This window comes from Penicillium digitatum, chromosome 2, assembly GCF_016767815.1.
Source record: "Penicillium digitatum chromosome 2, complete sequence".
NCBI lineage: Eukaryota > Fungi > Ascomycota > Eurotiomycetes > Eurotiales > Aspergillaceae > Penicillium > Penicillium digitatum.
In genome coordinates, this window is record NC_089385.1 from 2,315,099 (window position 1) to 2,335,856 (window position 20,758).

At 48.9% G+C, this 20,758-nt stretch overlaps 7 protein-coding genes across 7 annotated transcripts; 3 read left to right on the plus strand and 4 right to left on the minus strand.

The window, feature by feature from the left end:
• Positions 1-40: 40 nt before the first annotated feature.
• Positions 41-2,458, plus strand: Pdw03_6869 (VRR-NUC; the record flags this gene model as incomplete). The annotated part of the gene is made up of 3 exons (XM_014678979.1): positions 41-477; positions 532-1,867; positions 1,940-2,458. The coding sequence occupies 3 exons, from the start codon at positions 41-43 to the stop codon at positions 2,456-2,458; spliced, it is 2,292 nt and encodes a 763-aa protein (XP_014534465.1).
• A 338-nt stretch (positions 2,459-2,796) lies between these two features.
• Positions 2,797-3,607, minus strand: Pdw03_6870 (40S ribosomal protein uS15; the record flags this gene model as incomplete). Its single annotated transcript, XM_014678978.1, has 4 exons — positions 2,797-2,970; positions 3,042-3,088; positions 3,303-3,335; positions 3,406-3,607. The coding sequence occupies 4 exons, from the start codon at positions 3,605-3,607 to the stop codon at positions 2,797-2,799; spliced, it is 456 nt and encodes a 151-aa protein (XP_014534464.1).
• Positions 3,608-4,333: 726 nt separating this feature from the next.
• Positions 4,334-5,696, minus strand: Pdw03_6871 (DNA N-glycosylase, putative; the record flags this gene model as incomplete). Its single annotated transcript, XM_014678977.1, has 3 exons — positions 4,334-4,749; positions 4,800-5,542; positions 5,602-5,696. The coding sequence occupies 3 exons, from the start codon at positions 5,694-5,696 to the stop codon at positions 4,334-4,336; spliced, it is 1,254 nt and encodes a 417-aa protein (XP_014534463.1).
• Positions 5,697-5,873: 177 nt separating this feature from the next.
• On the plus strand, positions 5,874-7,832 carry Pdw03_6872 (Splicing factor u2af large subunit; the record flags this gene model as incomplete). Its single annotated transcript, XM_014678976.1, has 5 exons — positions 5,874-5,901; positions 5,950-5,975; positions 6,029-6,665; positions 6,714-7,297; positions 7,350-7,832. 5 exons carry the CDS (start codon positions 5,874-5,876, stop codon positions 7,830-7,832), a joined length of 1,758 nt encoding a protein of 585 aa, XP_014534462.1.
• Positions 7,833-10,155: 2,323 nt separating this feature from the next.
• Positions 10,156-11,740, minus strand: Pdw03_6873 (Septin-like protein spn1; the record flags this gene model as incomplete). Its single annotated transcript, XM_014678975.1, has 4 exons — positions 10,156-10,791; positions 10,850-11,316; positions 11,367-11,657; positions 11,737-11,740. 4 exons carry the CDS (start codon positions 11,738-11,740, stop codon positions 10,156-10,158), a joined length of 1,398 nt encoding a protein of 465 aa, XP_014534461.1.
• Positions 11,741-12,616: 876 nt separating this feature from the next.
• On the minus strand, positions 12,617-14,906 carry Pdw03_6874 (Structure-specific recognition protein, putative; the record flags this gene model as incomplete). The annotated part of the gene is made up of 8 exons (XM_066101478.1): positions 12,617-12,886; positions 12,940-13,012; positions 13,064-13,297; positions 13,359-13,490; positions 13,540-14,294; positions 14,350-14,572; positions 14,622-14,630; positions 14,692-14,906. The coding sequence occupies 8 exons, from the start codon at positions 14,904-14,906 to the stop codon at positions 12,617-12,619; spliced, it is 1,911 nt and encodes a 636-aa protein (XP_065956561.1).
• Positions 14,907-16,498: 1,592 nt separating this feature from the next.
• Pdw03_6875 (Cellular morphogenesis protein (Rax2), putative) lies at positions 16,499-20,154 on the plus strand (the record flags this gene model as incomplete). Its single annotated transcript, XM_014678973.1, has 2 exons — positions 16,499-19,862; positions 19,919-20,154. The coding sequence occupies 2 exons, from the start codon at positions 16,499-16,501 to the stop codon at positions 20,152-20,154; spliced, it is 3,600 nt and encodes a 1,199-aa protein (XP_014534459.1).
• Positions 20,155-20,758: the final 604 nt, after the last annotated feature.

Below are 20,758 nucleotides of genomic sequence, written 5' to 3' on the forward strand. Positions count from 1 at the left end.
CTGTCGTTAGGACTGATTGAATCCATGGATACGAGAGATCATGTCCTTGCTGAACTTTTGGGAGACTCAACGTCCCTCGAAACGTCGGCGGACCTTTGAAAAGGTGAATTCTAGTACAGAAACAGAGATTACACCACCACCGAGTCCGAGTCCTTCAGTCACACTGGGGGAGACCCCCGTAGTGGTTGATTTAGGGATTATCACCAACAGTCAAACAGAACTCGAGAATTCCCTCCCTGCGATTAAGACCGACGAGGACGCAATCGAGGAGTATGAAGCGTTACAGAATGACACTAAAGTGGGATTGCATGTGAGGCTACGAGACGGTGTCTGGCAGAAAGGCAAAAGCTCCATATATGTGGATGCATTCAACCTGGCACTGGAGACTGTGCTGGATGAGGAATCGCATCTCTTTAACGAGGCTGAACAGGAAATCTTCACGCAGTGGCAAAGGCTATCCTACGAATCACAGTATCTGTATGTCTTCCAGTAGACCGGCATGGGATATGGTTAAAATTAATTTTTGGCCAGGTATGTCCGACTGTTCCTCCGCAAGACGTCTGCCTGGCACCGTATCAATCGGTTGAACTACTACTCCGATGTCTTGGATGTATTCTCTGTGGCCGAGGACCTACAGCGGGACCGGAGGCTGCCTGATTCCGAACTCGGGAATAGCTTCAGATTTGCGGAGGGCATAGAAGTGATCACAACGCTGGAAGAGGCTTCGTCACTTCTGCTGCTAGAGGAACTCAAGGTGTTTGCAAAGGAGGCCAAGGTTCAGGGCAAGAGCAAGAAAGAGCTGCTGGGGGCTCTTCGCGAAACAAGCCAGACCCAGACAGGACTGAAAGATACGAACAACAGAGACAGCTATTTCACTCGGAAGATATTGGACTACACCGGTGGATGTATCAGGATCTCGCCAGTGCCTCGCGCTCTCTTTGAGCGAGTGCACCTGGTATTCTATCGTTCCACCGAGTGGACCGAAAAGTCTCTCACAGCAATAATATTAGCCAAGATGACCAAACGAAACTTCCCCGAATATATCGTCTGCCGCTCAAATTCCATTTTCTCATCTAGAGAAGCGCTACTGGAATTTGAATCCGCAATACAAACCCAATTTACAGTCGACAACATCCTTGAATCAAAAAGCCCAGTCACGACCGATTCCCTCCAACAGATCATTGATCTTGCCAACAAATCCCATCCTCGATGGAAAGAACTAGTCGAGCAGGAACAAAAGAAAGAAGACAGCATCTACGAAAACGGCGAAGGCGCATATCTACGCCGGTTCTCGCCGGCATGGGTGCTCACAAGAATCATCCACAAGAGTCTCCACTCGCTTGGTCGGTTCAAAGAGCATAAACGCGAGCACGAGGTGCTAGAGGAACTTCTCGCCCAACGTCTCTTCCACGCTGCGCGGCGTGGTGCATGGTATCAGCGCAAGGCGCTACTAGAAGAACACTACATGTGGGCGCTTACGTCTGCAGATGGGCGCAGCGAAGAAGCCCAGCGCAAACATTGGAAGAGACTTGCACTGCGGACCTGCGAGGCCGGACTGGAAGACCCCCTGTGCCATCTGATCTTTCACTATGACTTACAGAAGCGGATCACGAAGCTGGAAAAAGCGCTGCGGGTGGTGAAGCGTGAGCAACATGATTTCGGACACGTGATGCTAGGCAAGCCGGCTGAGCGGACAATTGAGGGTATCCGTGTTAACACGGGTGATTCTCCGCGGAAGGGGAAAGCGACTATTTGGGTTGATGAGAGGGAGGGTGGCGAGTGTAGGGTGGAGAGTATGTGCCTGAGCTGGTACCGCGATCATGGATGGAAGGGGTATCACTCAGAGGGAGGGATTGTGCGAACACTGGTAAGTCTTATCCCATACAGAGCAGCATGACAAAATCCCGAAAAATTGAGCTGACTCTCATCTTGAACACAGTTCGGCTACCTCTTCTACGATATCCTGTTTATCTACGTACCCAATGTCTTCCAGACTGCGTTTCAGACGTGCCCGCTCGATCTCCACACTGATGTCTTCTACCCGTCTCGTGCGTCGGAGATCAATCACCGGTTGGTTGAGATCACGAATGGGGATGCAGAGCGGATCATCCGTGAGATTTATGCTCGTGAGTCGGAGGCGCAACCCTGCGCTGTTGGGCTTGACTGGTCTTTCGATCTAGATGATTTAGTTGAGATCGTGCAGTGTTTCCAGGGAGAGGCACTTGCTACCATCTGCAAGGTTATGGCGCAGGAGTACCAGCAGCGTGGTGGAGGGATCCCGGATTTGTTCCTTTGGAATCACGAGACGAGGACGGTGATGTTCGCTGAGGTCAAGTCGGAGAACGATCGGCTGAGTGATACCCAGCGCCTTTGGATCCATACTTTACTGGGGGCTGGTGTTAAGGTTGAGCTTTGCAATGCCGTGGCGAGAGAAGTTAGAGCTGAGTGTGATCTGTGAGCAACGGCTATAGATGTAATCTTTTTAAAAGTGTCTATTCAAGTCACAATATACATAGCCTTGTTTGCTAGCGCTCTAACTAACCACACGGGTCAAATAACTCAAGTCCCCACTTCATAGCGACCTGGTTGCTATCGGTTGCGCTATAAACTTACCACATGGCCATCTACGAGACTAGCCTACAACTATTAAAGAAGTCTAAAGCATTGATGAACAGGGTATCAAATAATCGTAATCTTTTTTTGTTGCATCTAGCAGAAGAAAAGACCCTCCAGATGCGGCGATCACGACGATCCGATGGGTTCCCTCCGTCAACCACTCATCCTCCCAAAATGCGCTTATGCGACAAGGGTGGAGGCAGTGGCGCTCTCGTAGCGCCAGGTAGGGGGCAGGACACCGACGGTCTTGTAGTAACGGGACAGACGGTGGATGCGGGACTCGATCAGAATCAGGCGGAACTTGGAGTCCTTGTCCTTGCGGTTACGCTCAAGGTGCTTGCGGACAGCGACAGCCTGATTGATTCCAGATTAGCATAATCTGCACGGATGGAAAAAAGGAAAAAGGAAATTGAAGTGGGGTTTACCTTCTTGATCAGGAAGTAAAGGTCCTCGGGGAGTTCGGGAGCGAGGCCTGTATTCCAAAATCTCTCTGTCAGTCTAGATGTTCTTGACCAAGCAGAGGCTTAATTGCTGGTGCATTTCTGCGAACCAGTGTCGGGGAAAGAGACGAGAATTTTGCGCTTCGAAGCCGATAGTTCTTTTACCGAACCAGACAAGCTTGTCCTCACAAGTTTCTCGTTCTATTCACCCGACGGATGTGATTATGCGGGCAGAGGGAGTCGTACCGCTGGACTTCAAGATACGGAGGATCTTGTTACCTGTGAGAAAATGTTAGAAAATTTCTATGCTTCAGATTCCATTGGGTCGAGGTTCTCCGGATTTCCATACCAGTAACAATCTTGACCTGGGCAACACCGTGGGAGTCACGGAGGACAACACCGATCTGGGAAGGAGTGGCACCCTTCTTGGCCAGCTTGCAGATGTGGTCGACAACCTGCTCGGGGGTGGTCTTGAGCCACGCGGGAGCGGCGCGGGAGTAGGGGATGGCGGAAGAGGCAATGCCCTTGCCCTTGCTGTGAAGACGACCCATTTTGGATTGGTGATGTGTCCGGCGGAGGAAATCTGGTCGGTTGTCGGCGTGGATGAAAGATCGAAAATCGAGAAGTGAGAGGGTATAGGTGTGGATGGAGAAAGATGGGGCCTGTGTGGGGTCACGTGATGGACTTCGCTTATTTCTTCTCTTAAGCAAAACTTCACTTCGTTTCCCTCCAGATTTTATTTCAATTTCAACAACCAACAATCTTCATCTTGCACTTGAGTTGACTGGAATTATGTTTTCTTGTCCAACTTCGGTGCAGGTTGTATTGTATTTACACTCAACACGCCTTTCATCCCATCAACCGTGAACATCAGGTCAGTCCCAGCTCTTTCAGCTCATTTCCGAATTTCCCACATGATGATACAACACATTTGTTATACTTTATTTTCTGGTACCTCTTATGTCAGAGCTAGTGTTTTCGGATGCTAGCTCGATGATCTATCTGGACTTCTGATCAACCTTAAAATCAACTTCAAGAATTTTGCTCTGAACTACCGGACCGTTGTGCTAACTACGGTTTTAGGTATCAACAGTCATAGCTAGAATTGCTGAATAGATGCACATCCACAATGCACGAATCTTAAATCTCCATTATACAAATCTTGCCTTTGGCACATGAGTTCACTACTTGGCATTGTTTAATCAATAGTTAGTTGTACAGACATATTTTTCTACGGCAAAAGTGGTGGTTGGAATAGCATTTGGTTCCTTGTGATCTCAGCGCTTTAGTCGCTCAGACACTCTCCGTGTCTTTGTTGTTTGAGCAGCAAGAACAATGTTATCAGCTGCCTTTCGCTTCCCGCCGCTGGGCTTCTTGGCATCATCTATGTTCTCGACCTTGACTCTCATATTGATATCTTCCTCGGAAACTTCCAAAGAGAGAGCAGTTGTCACTTTTGTCTCAACCTTGACAAAAGGCTCTTCGTCTTTTACTTTCACGTCAATCTTCTTGGTTGCAGCAAGCTTGTCTGCAAAGGTACGCAGGTCTGCAGTGAAAAGCACACTATGAGCCCATCCAGCTTCCTTGCCCCAAAGCTTGCGGAAGTGATTGGCAACAGCATCATACGTAGTTTTGTTCAAGTTCTTATTAGAGCTTTTTCCAAATCGGTAGTCTCGCTGTGCGATTTGCCACACTGTCGTAAAGAGTTAGAGAAAGATCAGATGCATTATCAAGAGAACCCACCATGAGTATCAACTGGCACAGACTCTCCCCACCCTAATCCCATTAGACAGACACAGTCCGACACTTTGGGCCCAACTCCCTGTAGTTCAAGAAGCTTTTCATGTGCTTCACGATATCCCTCTCTCCCTTCTGGCTTCATTTCACCGCTGGGTTTGGGTACCACACCAAATGCTGGACACTCGGGGTTGCTCAAACTCTCTAGCCAGCCCTTGTCTCGGTTTGACACCATAACCGCAGTTTGGTGTATGTATTTAGCCCGGTATCCAAACCCTAATTTGCGCAGATTGCTTTCCACGTCGTTGCCAGTCAATGCACCTGGGGGAGGAAAGTCATGATAGGCACGGGCTCCAATGGTGGTCACAGGATTTCCGTAGTGTATGCACAGTTTCTCCACCATTTGCGAGATCCGTGCAATGTTGTTGTTGCTGCTGCAGATAAATGATACCAGTGCTTCCCACGCATCTTGTCGAAGGATCCTAATCCCAGTGAATTGAGCAGCCTTTTTCTTGAAATTGGGATCTTGTGATGACCATAGGGAGTAAAGCTCGGTCAAATTAGGCGTCAGGTTGAAGTAATGCTTGATAATGCGGACAAGGTGGTCGTCATCGGAGGTTGTCGGTGTGGATGTATGAGGAGTAGGTTGCACGGATCTATAGTACAAGAAATTTGAGTCTTGCTTTAGTGAAAGAAGATTGCCATAGAGAACGCATCGCCATTCCTGACTCTCTGAGAAGTTCTGCCATCTTTAAAAGGTCAGTCGTTGGATCTACAGTCCGCAGACCCGAAAACTCGAGTGACAAACCTAAAAGACTGGCCACATTTGAGAGTAGTGTTGATGCAAAGCTCACTCAAGCTCAAAGGCAGCTTTCGCCATTCTGAAAAAGCACCGGTAGACATCTTTGAGACCCCAAAGAATAGTAGTTCGAGACCGCGGAGTCGTTGTCTCCATGTTTGTCTTTTCTGCCGCTATCACAACTCATACTCGGGCGGTGGGGATATCACCGCCTGCAGCTCCGGGCCATGAGTTTTCCCCTTCGCTGGCGACAAAGCTTCATTTCCTCAACCAACTTCAGTATGAACGGCGACACCTACTCATCCAGGGGTAAGTATCTTTACAGTGACCTCTGATATAGCTGCTAATATCTCTAAGATACTGGTCGTTCACGCGATTACTTTGTAAGTCCTAGCCAATCTTTGATCGCAACCGCGGCGATTGACCCCATCTCTAGCGCGACGAGCGACGTGATCGAGACCGAGGTGAAAGAACTGAACGCGGAGCTGACCTAGCTGCTGACCGAGCTGCTGAACGTGTTTCCGAGCGAGGAACCGAGCGTGGAGCTGAACGAGGCGATCGGAGTGATCGCGGTGAACGACGCCGATCGCGTTCGCCTCACCATGGATCCCGAGTTGACTCCCGTCGGGAGCGCGAAGTGAACTCATACTCAAGCAGCCGTGACTACCGTGCTCGTGAGCGCGAAGATCGCTACTCTGGCCGTCGTGATGATCGAGAGTGGGACCGTGGCGACCGTGCCGAGCGAGGTGACCGCGCTGAGCGTGGGGGCGGTGAACGCAGTGGTGGTGACCGGGGCGACCGACGCCGGCGTGACTTTGACGACAGACCTCGCCGTGACCTGTTTGACGACCGACGCGGCGGACGTGGCGGCGGAGACCGTGGTGATCGCGGAGACCGTGGAGACCGTGAGAGAAGAGAGCGCAAGCGAAGCGCCACGCCCCCGCGCCGCAAGGAGCCTACTCCCGATCTGACAGATGTGTCCTCCGTGTTGACCCGCAAACGTCGTTTGACTCAATGGGACATGAAGCCTCCTGGTTACGAGAATGTTACGGCTGAACAGGCAAAGATCTCAGGTATGTATTTGAAGCTTATGGGCTAGTGGAATTGTCTAACATTGTTAGGGATGTTCCCTCTTCCCGGAGCTCCTCGTCAGCAGCCGATGGACCCCAGCCGCATGAAGGACTTCCTGAATCCCCCTACTGGCGATAGCGACAACGCTGCCCTCAAGCCTTCCAACTCTCGCCAATCAAAGCGCCTTTTCGTTTACAACATCCCGTCCGGTGTCTCGGGCGATGCCGTTATTGCTTTCTTCAATCTTCAGTTGAATGGTCTCAATGTTGTTCACAGTGTCGACCCCTGCATCTCGGCCCAAGTTTCTGAAGATAAAACTTTCGCTCTTCTGGAGTTCAAGGATCCAAATGACGCCACAGTCGCATTGGCTTTTGATGGAATTACCATGGCGGAGAGTGGAGACAAGGGCCTTGAAGTGCGGCGACCAAAGGACTATATTGTTCCCGATGGCAGCGCATCGCAACCTGTCCAAGCTGGCGTTGTTCTGAATGAGGTCCCTGACTCACCCAACAAGATCTGCATCTCCAATATTCCCACCTACATCAATGAGGAAGCCATCATCATGCTCTTAAAGTCATTCGGTGACCTCAAGTCCTTTGTCTTGGTTAAGGATGCTGCTACAGAGGAGTCTCGGGTAAGTTTAAATATCGTTCTATCGTCCGGATTTTCGCGACTAATGCGTTCAGGGTATTGCCTTTTATGAATACGTCGACCCAAACAACACTGCTCTGGCCGTTGAGGGGTTGAACGGCATGGAACTTGTCGATCGCCACCTTAAGTTTGTTCGCGCCAGTATTGGAACTACACAGGCCTCTGGTCTCGACATGGGTGTAAATGCCATGCAGATGTTCGCCAAGACCACCTCCCAGGATCTCGAGACCACCCAGGTCCTACAGCTTCTCAACATGGTCACGCTCGACGAACTTCTCAATGACGAAGATTACGAAGAAATCATGGAGGATGTGAGCGATGAATGCTCAAAGTTCGGAACGATTCTTGGAATTAAGATCCCCCGGCGTGGACACGGCGCTGGCAAAATCTTCATTAAGTACGATGCTGCTGAGTCGGCCACCAACGCTCTCAAGGCGCTGGCAGGTCGCAAGTTCTCTGACCGTACAGTCGTTGCTTCCTACTTCGGGGTCGAAAACTTCGACACCGAGGCCTGGTAAAGCGGGGTTGAAACTGTTTATTTTCCATTCCTTATTTCCCTTGATGCAGGCGTGTTTTTCTTTCTTTCTTTCTCGGGACCAGTCGCTTTCGGAGTAGGTAGGTCCCAAATGTGTACCATAACAAAAATGCTTACACCATCATCGGTCAATTGAAACCCTCATTGAAGCTTTCGTTCCTTTGCGGTATAGCTGTGGTTCCCAGAGGGTTGGATTAGGGTTGAATGAAAAGGGGCGAGACGAATGTCGGGACAGGCTGTCCTAGTTGATCTGTTCTAGGGTGGATTAGCCTCGCTGCCCCTTTAGCCGGCCCTGTGTTATCGAAACATGTAGCCCCACAAGGAAAAGGCATATAAAATGTAAGATAATTACAAAAAAAGATGATTCCGGACAGAGATTGAGTTCTCACTGCCCGCTTTTAGGAAAGCACAAGGAAAAAGGGGTTCTGCGCCCTAATTTGGTTTATGCGCTATATGAACCGTAAGATTTAAAGGGACTCTGCGCACCCCCTAGATAATGAGGAGCTTTAGAGGAATCCCGCGCCCAGATGAGTCGCTTTAGTGTTTACCACTCTGCTAGATGGGATATAGTACAGCAACGTCATATATGACCACGTGATTTCCGTAACCCTCTACAGGATCCAACTGCCAGTACTTGACCAACTCGATGACCTATAGTAAATATATTACCCACGCTTTCCCACACGTAGTCGTCTCAACTCTATATGTATTACAAGCTGTTACACTCGAGCGAGGTGTTTCCAATTGTGCAAAATCCTTTCCAACTATGTCATCATCCTTGTCCGCTCTCTAATGGAGGATCCATGGAAAGTAGCTGTCAAATAACGATGTAACCACATATATCGATTCTTTACATGGTACTGATGTGGATCTAAGGGCTATGACCCACTTTGGATAATTTACTATCGTGGAATAGAGACAATTTCTGACAGTCAAAGTAGCACGGAAAAAAGTTCCACAGAAGCCATGATTTTCTGACCGCAGAGAGACACAGCTGAAGAAAATTTCGACTAGCTTAGATTGTAATTTGCAAGAGAAGGTCTCTCACCATCCCTCTCAACAATTTAAGATACCACTTGAATAGTTTAGAAGGCATTCGGTCAAACAAGCGCAAACGACATACCAGGGGCCTACTCAGAGAAGGTTGTTCCCCGATAAACGTGAATGTGCCCTCTTTCATCACCCCCCAAACACTATAGTGGCATCGTCGGACAGTGGCGAAGAAGATTTGTTGCTTAATTTGTTCGTAATGGGCCGAGTTTGTGGAAAGTCTAGCCCTAGTCCCGTTAACTTATAAGCCGCCTTTAAAAAACTGCGAGTTGGGATACGTACCTCGCCTTGTTCTATCAATGTAGTCAATGTTATATTTGTCAAGCAAGTAGTAGATATCATTGGTCTGTGCAGGATCATGTCTTTGGGTTTTAGGTTGAAGATGTTTAATTTTACTCTGTCGACAGTCGCCTTCCTCTGGCAGCGCCAGGTTCATATAAGCCCGAAGGAATGTTTGGTACCACGGAGGAAAAACGACTAGGGACAGTACAATAGCTAGTTTGTGTGGATATTCAATGCGATTTCGGGTGCCATCGCTTTTTTGATCTTAGGCGAAAGGTAGTATCTATGTAGAAGGGTAGGGCAAATGAGGCCCGTGGGCAGAACAACTCACTAAAATTCTTGTTCGAAGTCAGGGGAAGTCGAACTATAGTACGGAGTAGGCTAACATGTTTGCCTCTAGTCTCACTTTCTCTCTTGCCTCTCCCCTTTTTCAACTGGTTGGCTTTTGGAAAATCGCTGCTAATTCAATCAATTTGGGTAAACACTCAGTAAAAGAGACTACTCCAGTACTTGTATACTTGAACGCCGATAATTTCTGCCATCTATATACGCAAGCTACCATTTACGTGAAATGCAAATTCTAAAGTTGAAGCGCTGAATTGACTAACAAACGGACAGACGGTGAACAACCAAGTGTCCCAAACACTAAGAAAATAACGAAACGAGCGGGTAATAGGGCACACAGAAAAGCGGCAAGACAAGATATGGCGTAGCAAAAAGTACATCGCAAGAAGTGAAAGGTCCCAGGCTGACCCTCGCAGGATCGCATTATCAATCAATCGATAAGAAAAAAAAGCCTAATTCTTTTTTCGGTGCGTGGGCCCATCCAGTGAGAAAGCAGCTGCGTAATGGGATGGTAAGGGAGTGTGATGGGTGACAAGTGTAAGTAAAAAAAAAAAGGGGGAAACGAGAGTGGGATCGGTTAGTTGCCAGAAGTATAGGAAGAGGCCAAAGCAATGGGAGAGACATGGACATCAGCGAAGCGAGAAGCCCTTTCGCTTGCCCTTCTCTTCGACAGGACGTCCGGTCTCGAGTCGACCCTTCTTCTCCTCGAGTTCTCCACGCTGGCGATCTAGCTGATCCTTCATCTCGCGATGCCGGGCATAGAGTTCATCTTCACTCTGCTTGAGCTTGCTTTCTTTTTCGGCGACCTTCTGTTGGAACACCATCTTCATCTCGGCTTCCATCTTAGCCAGCTTCTGTTCGTGCAGGGCGCGCTCCTCCTCCTGCTTGACGGCAGGGTTAACCTCCTTGAAGACGCTGGGGTCCTGAGCAACACCCATCAGGGTGAGCTTTTCGGACCGGTAGTTCTCGTACAGGAAGTTGTTGGTGTGCTCCTTGAGCTCCTCCATGTGGGTACGGATCAACATCTGGCGCAGCTTGACAAAGTCGCAGTGCTCCTCGTTGTCGACCTCGATGATACCCCAGGGGTAGCTACGGCCACGAACGCGACGACCATCAGCAGTAGTCACCTCGGAGTTCGCACCAACAACGGCAAAGGGAACCTTAGACATAATCTCCTGGTTCTCAGCAATGGTTTCCTCATCGTCAAGCTCGTAGCGGGGGCCTTCGAAGATCTGGAGGGAGTGTTGTTCGATATCGGCAAGGATCTAGATGAGTCAGGGTTTACAGTTTCAAACGAACTGGAAAGGGATTCCAAGAACATACACGCTGCTTGAAAAGGGCAACCTCCTCGTCGGTCAAAGTATCAGCCTTGGCAATGACGGGGATCAGGTTGACCTTGGTGTGCAGGCGGCGCATCACCTCAATATCCAGGGGCTTCAGGGAGTGGCCAGTAGGCTGGATGAAGTAAACACAGGCGTGGATGCGGTTGTCGATAATGTTGCTGCGGTTGACCTTGTTTTCGGCCTCCAGGTAGGTGTCGTAACGTTGCTCGATGTTCTCGACGATCGGGCGCCAGGAGTCATCGTTGTTGACAAAATCACCGAAGCCGGGGGTATCAATCACGCTCAGGCGGAGACGCACGCCGTTCTCTTCAATGTCGGCGCTGGTCGACTGGATAGACACGGTCTTGGGGATGATATCGGCATTGGGACCGGTGCGCTCCTTCGGGGGGTAGAGGGAGGTGTTGAACAGAGTGTTCACTAGAGTGGACTTTCCGAGGCCAGATTCACCTGGTGAATGTAAGTTTGGTCCCTGGAAAATTATAACCTGTCTAACTTACCGACAACCATAACATTGAAGTTAAAGCCCTTGCGGACACTCTTGCGGTGCCACTGGTTGGGCAGGTTGGCGAAGCCAACATAGCCAGTCAGCTTGCGGCGGACGACATTCTTCATGTCGGTGGCGGCCTGAGCAGCGGCCTTGGGGTCGCGGGAGGTGACGGTTTGGGCGATACCGGAGCCCATGGGGTTGCTGCGCTCGACGAAAGGCGACTCCTTGCCGTTGTTGAGTGCGGGAGAGTCCCGGGACGCAGCAGGAGACGCGACGGGGGAGCTACTTGCAGGTGTTGAAGCTTTGAAAACTTATCAGCATCTTGTCTGGGGAAGAGCCTCGAGATTGTTTGTCTCCTGATCACAGGTGGGTTAGCTTACACATTGCGAAAGCCTTGGATTTAGGATGTGTGAAAGTGAATTAAGATCCCCTAGATGATGAATGTCGTCAGTAGTCTTTCATAATCTCCAGTGGGGTCGAATTGTCGCGATAGGGGAAAAAATTCGGGGAACAGGAGGGATGTACTCCGTACCTAGAATCGTTCTTTCCTTTAAAAAAAAAAAAGGGGGGAGGCTTGAGTAAAATTAGCCAGAAGCGAGGGACGAGGAAAAGAAAAGAAGATCAGAATGAAGAAATGAAATGAAAGAAGATGATGGAGAGAAGGAGGTTGAATCTGCCAGTCTGGGAAAGAAAGGGGGAAGGTTGTCGGGTCCCAGCTATTCTGGAGTTGGTTTGGATCGACCCGCATTGGAAAAACGCCTGATGTGTTGCAACTATAAACCTGGGAATTTGGACTCGTACCTCTGTTATATCTGATGAACGTTTCTTTCTTCTTCTTTATTGTCTTTTGTTTGCTTGAATTGCTTCTATTGTATCGAGATCTCGGGTCTTTTTCACTCTATTTACTCTGTACACCATAGAACACCGTCGAACACTGTAAATTACACGTAACTGCAGCTCGCATTGGCTCTACACAACAAGACTGCAGTTCTATTTTCAGCAAGGAATGTGAGATTTCCCACTGGTGATGGGGATTGCTCGGAAGCTACTCTCGTATACATTATTCCTGAATATGTACTTATGTATATTTACTTACCAGATATCTCTTCTCCTGAGATCAGGGGTTAAGAAGTCCCAGAATTGGTCCCGCCAATCACCAGCTCACGTGAGCTCCACTATCAGGAACATAACAGTGGACTATAAAAACGTCGTTACTAGAAGAGACTTGGATATTTTGGAAAAACAACTCTGGCTGTGCATCTAATTAGTCGTCTTAGGCTTCTTCTTGGGACGCTCCGCCTCCTGGTTGTCGCCACCTCCATCGGAAGCATCGTCCATGTCCTCGTCGCTATCACCACTGCTCTCGTGATCTGAGTCAAACTCCTCGGCCACATCAGAGTCCGAAGAACCAGCAAAGTCTTCATCAATTGACGACTCATCCTCATCTGCTGATCCACGGTCAGGTCGTACTTCGTCGTCACTGGAGCCCATGGCATCGTTGTCAAGAGCAGCAGCAATAAGTCCAGCAGCCTAGGAGATGGTTAATATTGGCAATGACCTACCAGGGAAACAAGTTCACATACCTCTTCGGCCATCTCGTTCTTAATGCGGATACCCTTAGCCTTGAAGAAGTCCTCGAGGGATTTTTGCTCCTCGCTGTTTTGTTAGAAGATCCCTGGAAACAAGAAAACGCTGGGGTACACTTACCGGTTGATGTTACTAAATTGGTGCTCACCCAAGCCACCCTTCAAGCTCACAGTGATGTCAAAGGTTCGGCTGGCAGAAACAGCGCCTCCAACACGTGACATTGTGACAATCGCGATGTTCTCCATTTGAATGTAGGTCGCGGGCTTGGGAACGAACATGAGGCTCTTATCCAAGAAGTAAAGAAGACCCTCGTTGGCCTTGATTGAGCACTTGACACCCTGGTGACCATGGTGGCTATGGGAATGTTAGCAATGGGCTCCGATGGTCTTGCAAATATAGGCTGGCAGTAACTAACCTCGAGAAATCCCTGGAAGGCATGATAACCTTCTTTCCGGATAGGCCACGGAAGACCTTGGTGACGACTTGATGGATTGGCTCTTCGTAGTGCGCCTGCAACCTGTCCTTGTACTGACTGTTCAAGATATCCCTTAAGGGTTGTTAGTTAGTAAAGTAAACATAGGCGCAGGGGGACCGACTCTGTCATGTTCATCTCCAGGCTGATCTCTTCGTCCAGCTTCAGCTGCATAACCAGGAAAGGATAACGGGTCTGGCCTTGTCGCAGAGGGGGATCAAGACCAAGCACAATCAGAGTGTGGGTATCGTCATTCTTGGGAAGAAGGAAGAATTTCTTAATGGCGGAATATTGGATCTTGTAGTCATATGTCTTTCCGCGCAACCGGAAGGACGATTCGTACATGTCAATATCGAAGCGACCTCTGGGCGTAAGGTGAAGGACATCCAGGAAAGTAGCAAAGGTATCGCCGGCGACATCTCCAATCTCGGCCTTGTCCATAAGTGTCTCGTAAAAGAGATTTGCAGCATTCTGCTCCTCAACCTCTTCCTCGTTGTCTTCCTCCTCGTCCTCAGCGCCTTCCACCTTCTCTTTCTTCATGGCCGTTCCGGGAATGTAGAATCGCATTTCGACCAGCTCGTCGGGGCCTGCAGCAGCCTTACGGCCTCGGTTCTTTGTGCTTCCGGGCTTTGTCACGACATCGTTTCCATCGCCGGCGGGGAGGGAAAATTCAACGGCTACCTCATTTCTTCCAGCCAGGTTGGTGTTTGAGATTTCCGAATAAGGGACCTCGAAGGCGGGTCGATTTTGGACGTTAAAGGCCAACTCTGCTTTTGTAAATTTTGCCTTGCCCCAATTCCATCCTCGCAGAGCGTGCTCGCGGGTCTCCACGTTGATGCCGTACCAAATCTTGAATGCTTTGCTGAGTCGCTCAAGGTCCTTTTGACTTGTCAGTCCGTGGGTCAATGGTCGCAAAATGCCCGGTGGAGTATACCTCTTGATCAAATCCATCCAGTTGGATTACTCCAGATGATCGCGATAGGATCTTCAGCTCAAAGCCTTTCGCAGCGCGACTCCAGTGGGCTGCGCCGATGTTACTGCTGTCGAGCGTGAAAGTATCGCCACCACCAGACGGGCGCCAGCCCAGACCACTTTCAGCAAGCTTGCATTTTCCAGGCTGCTTTGAGAGGTCCAGGTAGATGTTGTCGAAGCTCTCCCTATAAGATGATCAGCGCCAGACGTTAGAACCACTGCAGAAAATCTTACATGATGGAGCTTGTAGATGTAAGATTGCGGCAGTTGTGGTTATGATTCAGAATAAAAGAATGTTTTAAACGGCGAGTAAACAGATGAAAGAGGTAGGTGAGAGATGAGGGTGAGTTGGGTTGAAAGCTTTAAGATTTCGATTTCTGGAGTTCGCGTTGCGGCGCGCCGTAGGGAGGCCACTTCAGCCAGAAAGCGTTTAGCGTTTGTGCCTGAGGCGACAAAGTGCATGTTCAGCATCCATGTACTCTCTTCTTGCTTTTTGGGATGGTAGTCTGAAGGGGTCATTCAATTTTCAGATCTTGGACATTTGTTTTGAAGTTTCTCATGCAGATTCGGTAGCTACGATTTGAATGTAAACTAGTTCAGCTGGTCAGGTATTTTGAGGTGCAACTGGTCATCGAAGAGAAAGAAAGGCTTGAGCTGTGTAGGAACTCATTCATTGCGACATAGATATACAAAGGGGATTTTTCGGGTCAAATCATCACTCGACTTACCATTGCACTGGCAACGGCTAGATGACTAGGTCGTATTTTAAATAACTGCAACCCAGATCAGTTGTTAGGCCCTAACCGACTCTCGCAAGGTTGTTCATCTAAGTGTTGACTTGTTGAATTCTCCCTCCCCCAAAAGATTGTTGGTATAAATCAAACAGGAGATTGTCTAGACCTCAGTTGTCAGGTCTGATGAAGCAAGCGCAATGTTTTCCCCTTTCATATCATGTTTAAGGGATGTTCTAACTCTCTTATAACCCAAACATTAAGGACAGACACGTCTATGAACCTGTTAAGTATTTTATAGGTCGACATATCACCCGGTTTGCTAAAGATGTGGACTGTGTGGATTATGAAATAACCAACAATCTACCCACAGCATTCGCCCCAGAGGATTGCATGTTCTACATAGACCGAACCAAATCGTGGAAACCAATTCTATATATAAGCGAAACAACGCGGGGCTCTGGATCATCTCTGCGACAAAACATCGGGATCCACCTATGATTTAGCTCAACTTTTCTGTACAATAGTATTCCAAGACTATTTTAATGCACATCGAGCTACACTGACATCTATATTGGCAAGTACAAATGTAGGCACGTTGTAGGTAGGCATCCAAATTAATGACATTAACACTTTTCAAGATTAAAAGGGGAATAAAAGGGGAAGTGACCTCGCGGGAGATGATGACAGTGCCAACTCTTTTGTACAAAAAACAGAGTATATCGTCGTCATTACCGGCAAATCAGTCGTACGACGTTAAATCATCATTCTACCGAGTCCCCCTTGTCCCAGCACTTGTGGAAAGACTAGTAAATGGGATCCTTTTGAGAGTTCGGTTGACAAACAACAGAGCTATCGAATGCAGATGCCGTTTCCTTTTTCAATCGTGGTACATGTTACTATTTAAGACCTTGGATGTCACACCCATGGCCCATAGCTCCCCACTATTTTAAACGGGAGGCTGGACATAGCCATTCTCATTGGCTGCCTGTGGGTTGTGAAGTGCATTAGCGTGGAGATTGTCGTATTTTTAATTTGGGAGATGTAATTTCAAGTATTGCCGTTTCAATTTCGAAAAACAAGCATACTGGGTCTTCCCCTGGGTTCCCTTCACCTTCATATCTAGTCATTCGTTAATACTAAAATGCAGTGAGGCTTCGGTCTCGAGCAATATTCATTCATTTACATTCCTTTACTTTCAAGTTAGTTTTCATGCTACATTCTTTATCACGTTCTTTTCTCCACACGTTGCGGCCTGACGGCCTGGCCTCCCTGAATTAATTCATTGGACAGCACAGCCCTGTCTAGTCTTCCCACACTCGCTTCAGCCATTCCAACTGGCCATCTACACTTCTCTTGCCCGTCGTCGCTCCCATGACAATGAGGATCTCTTCATTGTTTGGGCCTGCGGCGGCCGGCTGGCCCTCGCTTCTCGCGCTTTTACCGACTCTCAACGCCTTGTCATTCGAGTCAGTCTCCGTTCCAGAACTGGACCTGACCTCGCTGGGACGGGTATCAATCACTGGTGATTTCGACGGCGTCTCTCTCTATCAATATAAAGAACAAACCGAATCAATTCCCGATGGCACCCAAGCCCTTCTGACCCCACTACCGAACGACATTCTCACAAACCTTTCGTCCGCCAATGGGCAGATCATGGCAATGTGCCCATTCACTCAAAAAGATGGAAAATTCGCCGGGATATTTGTCGGTGGTAACTTCACTAGCCTGGGCGGAGTCGATTCGCCCGGTGCTGCTCTCTTCAACCCGAATACTAGCAAAGTTACTGCCTTGCCGGGCCTTTCGGGCTCGGTAGCAGCCGTGGCTTGCGACCAGGACACCAACTGCGTCTACGTTGGGGGAAAATTCACTCACGACAACACGACTAACGCTGTTGCGTGGACGCCTGACAATGGCTGGACTAATCTCCCGTTCAATGGCCTGAATGGTCCGGTCAGCTCGATTTTGAAAGCTGACAATGGCCATATCATCTTTGGGGGATCTTTTGACGCCCTTGGGAACAGCACCAGCTCCTCAAACGAAAGACAAATTCTCAACCTTCAAAATGCGACCATCACATCCGATGCAGACTCTTTTTTGGACGGCTACTCCGATCCTCGTAACATCATTTGCTCGACAAGTGGAGAGGCTGCCAAAGGCAAGACCTACCTTCTACACGACTACGCGCCGGGATATTGGAGAGCAGACCTCGGTTTCGAATTTTTCCCGACTAAAATCCGCCTTTACAACACTCACTTGGATGGACGCGGTACCAAGGAGTTTTTACTTCGAGCGATCCCCGACAACGGTATTATGAATCTGACTTACATCGACGAGTCAGGAAATAAGGCTAGTTGTGACTCATTGTGCCCGCTCTCTAGCGGCACGAGTGAAAAGTACCGTGAATTTACCATGGTTAATACCGTTGGTATGCAAGGACTCCAGATTGAGGTTCTTAGTTGGTACGGACAAGGAGCTGGTCTGAACGGCATCGAAGTCTTTCAAGATCAAATCATAACCTACGCTGTCGACCAATACAACGAGCCGACATGCTCAGGCATTGAATACCCTGCCAAGTCAACGCGCACCGGCTCATGGACTATCGAGTCTGGGTTTTTGTCTGCAAAGGTGACTGATTCTGATGCCTTGATTACATCCGTCACCTTCGAGCCTGACGTGAAGAAATCTGGCAACTATACCATCAAGCTATATACCCCCGGCTGCACCCAGGACAACTCTTGCAGCTCACGGGGCATCGTTAATGTCACGGCTACCCTTTCGAGTGGATCTGACTCCAACCAGCTTGATCTATCATATTTCTACCAGACCAACCGCCACGACAAGTACGACACAATATATACTGGGTACGTTGACGCCAACAGTGACTCCTTCCGACCAAAAGTTACATTGCGGGCCAAGGATGGCCAAGGAGATACCACCATTGTTGCGTCTCGTGTCCGATTTGAACTACTGTCCAGCACTGGCGGTCTCAATGGACTCTATGATTATGATCCGACCTCCAAGACTGAAACCTCGGATTTTACCAAGTCGGACATCAACAAGGCGGGCACTTCACTTGGCCACAACGCAACAGTCTCAATCATCAAGCAGCATGATGATGTGATTTATGTCGCCGGTAACTTCTCGGACAGTAAGATTCACCACATCATGTCTATTAACAACGGCAATGTCACAGCAATGCCAGGCTCTGGGTTGAATTCTCCAGTACTAGCAATGGCCACCCTTGACAATGTCTTGTACGTTGGTGGTCGCTTCACAGATACCTCGGACACAGGCTCAAAGGACCTCAAATACGTTGCGGCATACTCATACTCTTCCAAAGAGTGGTCGGCTCTGGGAGCAGGGCTGAACGGTCCTGTCAATTCGATCTGGCCTGTTGAATTGAATGCATCAGTTGCTATCAATGAAACCATCATTGCTGTAAGCGGCGACTTCGACCAGATCATTGCTTCCAATGGGAACCCCGCGGTCTCTGTTGCTGGGTTTGCCATCTGGGTTCCTTCCCACAAGGACTGGCTCCAGAACCTTAATGTTACACAGATGCAATTTGGTGGTCAACTGTCAAGTGTTGTTTCGCACAGCAATACGCTCATTCTGGCAGGCAACCTTGCCACCAATGGTATCATTGCTGGTGGTGCGGTGTCACTGCTAGATTCCGATGATTTGCAACTGATTCCTCTATCAATGAAGGTTAATCACCAAAAGTCCAGCACTGGTCTGATCACCGGTGCCTATGATACCAGTTCGAGCCGCAATCTCACCATCTACGGTGGGCATTTTGCTGCCGCTGGCAGCAATGGATCTACCATTGAAAATATTGCCATTTTTAACGGTGCCGATGAGAAGATTTCAGGTCTCCCGCAAGGAGTTGACAGTAACTCAACATTTGTTTCAATGCTTGTGTACAACAACACCCTTTATGCGGGTGGAAATGTCACCGGAAGCATCGGTCGTACTACTTTGCAAGGTCTTGTCGTTTACGACCTGAACAAGAACGAGTTCTCACAGACGCAGCCGTTTTTCACTGGCTCTGATGTCTCAGTAAATGCCGTCGTCAATCGACCGGGTTCGTCAGAGATCTACTTTGGAGGAAACTTCGAAGGTGTCGGGCAGTTCCCATGTAATTCTGTCTGCTATGTGGATGCTGCTACCGGTGAATGGGATCAACCTGGATCGTCCCTAAGTGGCACCGTGATTGACCTTCATTGGGCAAGTGAAAAGAAGCTGATGGCTGTGGGTAACCTTGATGTGGGGGGAAACAATACCTCAATTGCCATCTACGACGCGAAAGCTGAAAAATGGGCTGCTTTCTCTGGAGCGTCCCCGTCAGATTTCCCCGGAAATGTCACCACGTTTACTGCTTCTAGTGCAGATTTGTCAAAGTTCTGGCTTGCCGGTACTGCGACCAACGGGTCCGTGTTCTTCTTGAGCTACGACGGTTCCAAGTTCCAATCTCCCGGGAATCTTTTCTCCAAGGGCACGGTCATTCATGATATAGAGCTTCTTCCTGTCCGCCATGGCCATTCCGGGGCTGCTCTGTTGAGTATCGAGCAGACGTTGTTGATCATGGGTTCGCTTGTAATCCCGGGCTTCGGACATGCATCAGCGGCGCTCTACAACGGAACCGATATCACTCCATTTATCCTTTCCCAGCAAGCAAATGGCCAACCGGGCAGCATGTCGAAGTTCTTCTCCGAAAAGAAAAACCCGTACACTACCAAATGTGAGTTGTACCGACCTTTCATTCTTGTAGGACTCAATACTGACTTTTTAACCTAGCAAAACATCACTCCAACGGCATCGCAGTCTTGGTAGCTTTCTGCTGTGCTCTCGGCTGCGTCTTCCTCATAGTCCTAGCTGGTGTTATCCTTAACAAGGTACAGCGCCGCCGCCAGGGCTATGCAGCTGCTCCTCAAACCTTCGGCACCGATCGACCATCCGATATGCAGCGTTTGCCGCCTGAGTACCTCTTCAATTCGCTGCACCAGCCTAACCCCGGTGTCCCGGCCCTTTAATGCCCCCCTTTCGCTCCAAAAACACCTAACCCCTCTGGTTTGCTTCGAGGCTGGCGTTTTTGTTTTGCTCTTATCGGAAGCAACGTTGCTATACCCAGCCGTCTTTAATGTCCTTTGTTCTATTCGCCTGTGTTTGTTTTCGCGCCGGCCATACCGCGATATATCTTCAACTTTCCCCCCTGGCTTCTGGCACATGTGGCCAATACAGTCTTTGAAATCTCTATTGTGAATACGCCTCTGTGTTGATGTACCATACGCTTTTCAGCGAATTATTTCCCTACTCGAGTGGGTTGGTGTTGCTTGGGAGGTTGGAGATATGTAGATAGCCACGCTTCAATTGTGGACACAACAATTAATACAATACCCTTTTGCTGATAGAAAAGTTCTCAAAAAAAAGTGTATTACTACGATGCTAGCAATATCTGACTTTATTAAGAAAAAGTGTACTGGTGAATTTTCATTCAAAGATGCATCACGTGAACACCTGACCTCGGGAACACAACCCTTCAGGTTATTTGTGTGGGGCCCCAGGTCACCTGTTCTCTCCCCGCAAGTCGATCTCCAGGTTTTCGTTTCCCCAACCTCAACTCCGACCACTTCCTCT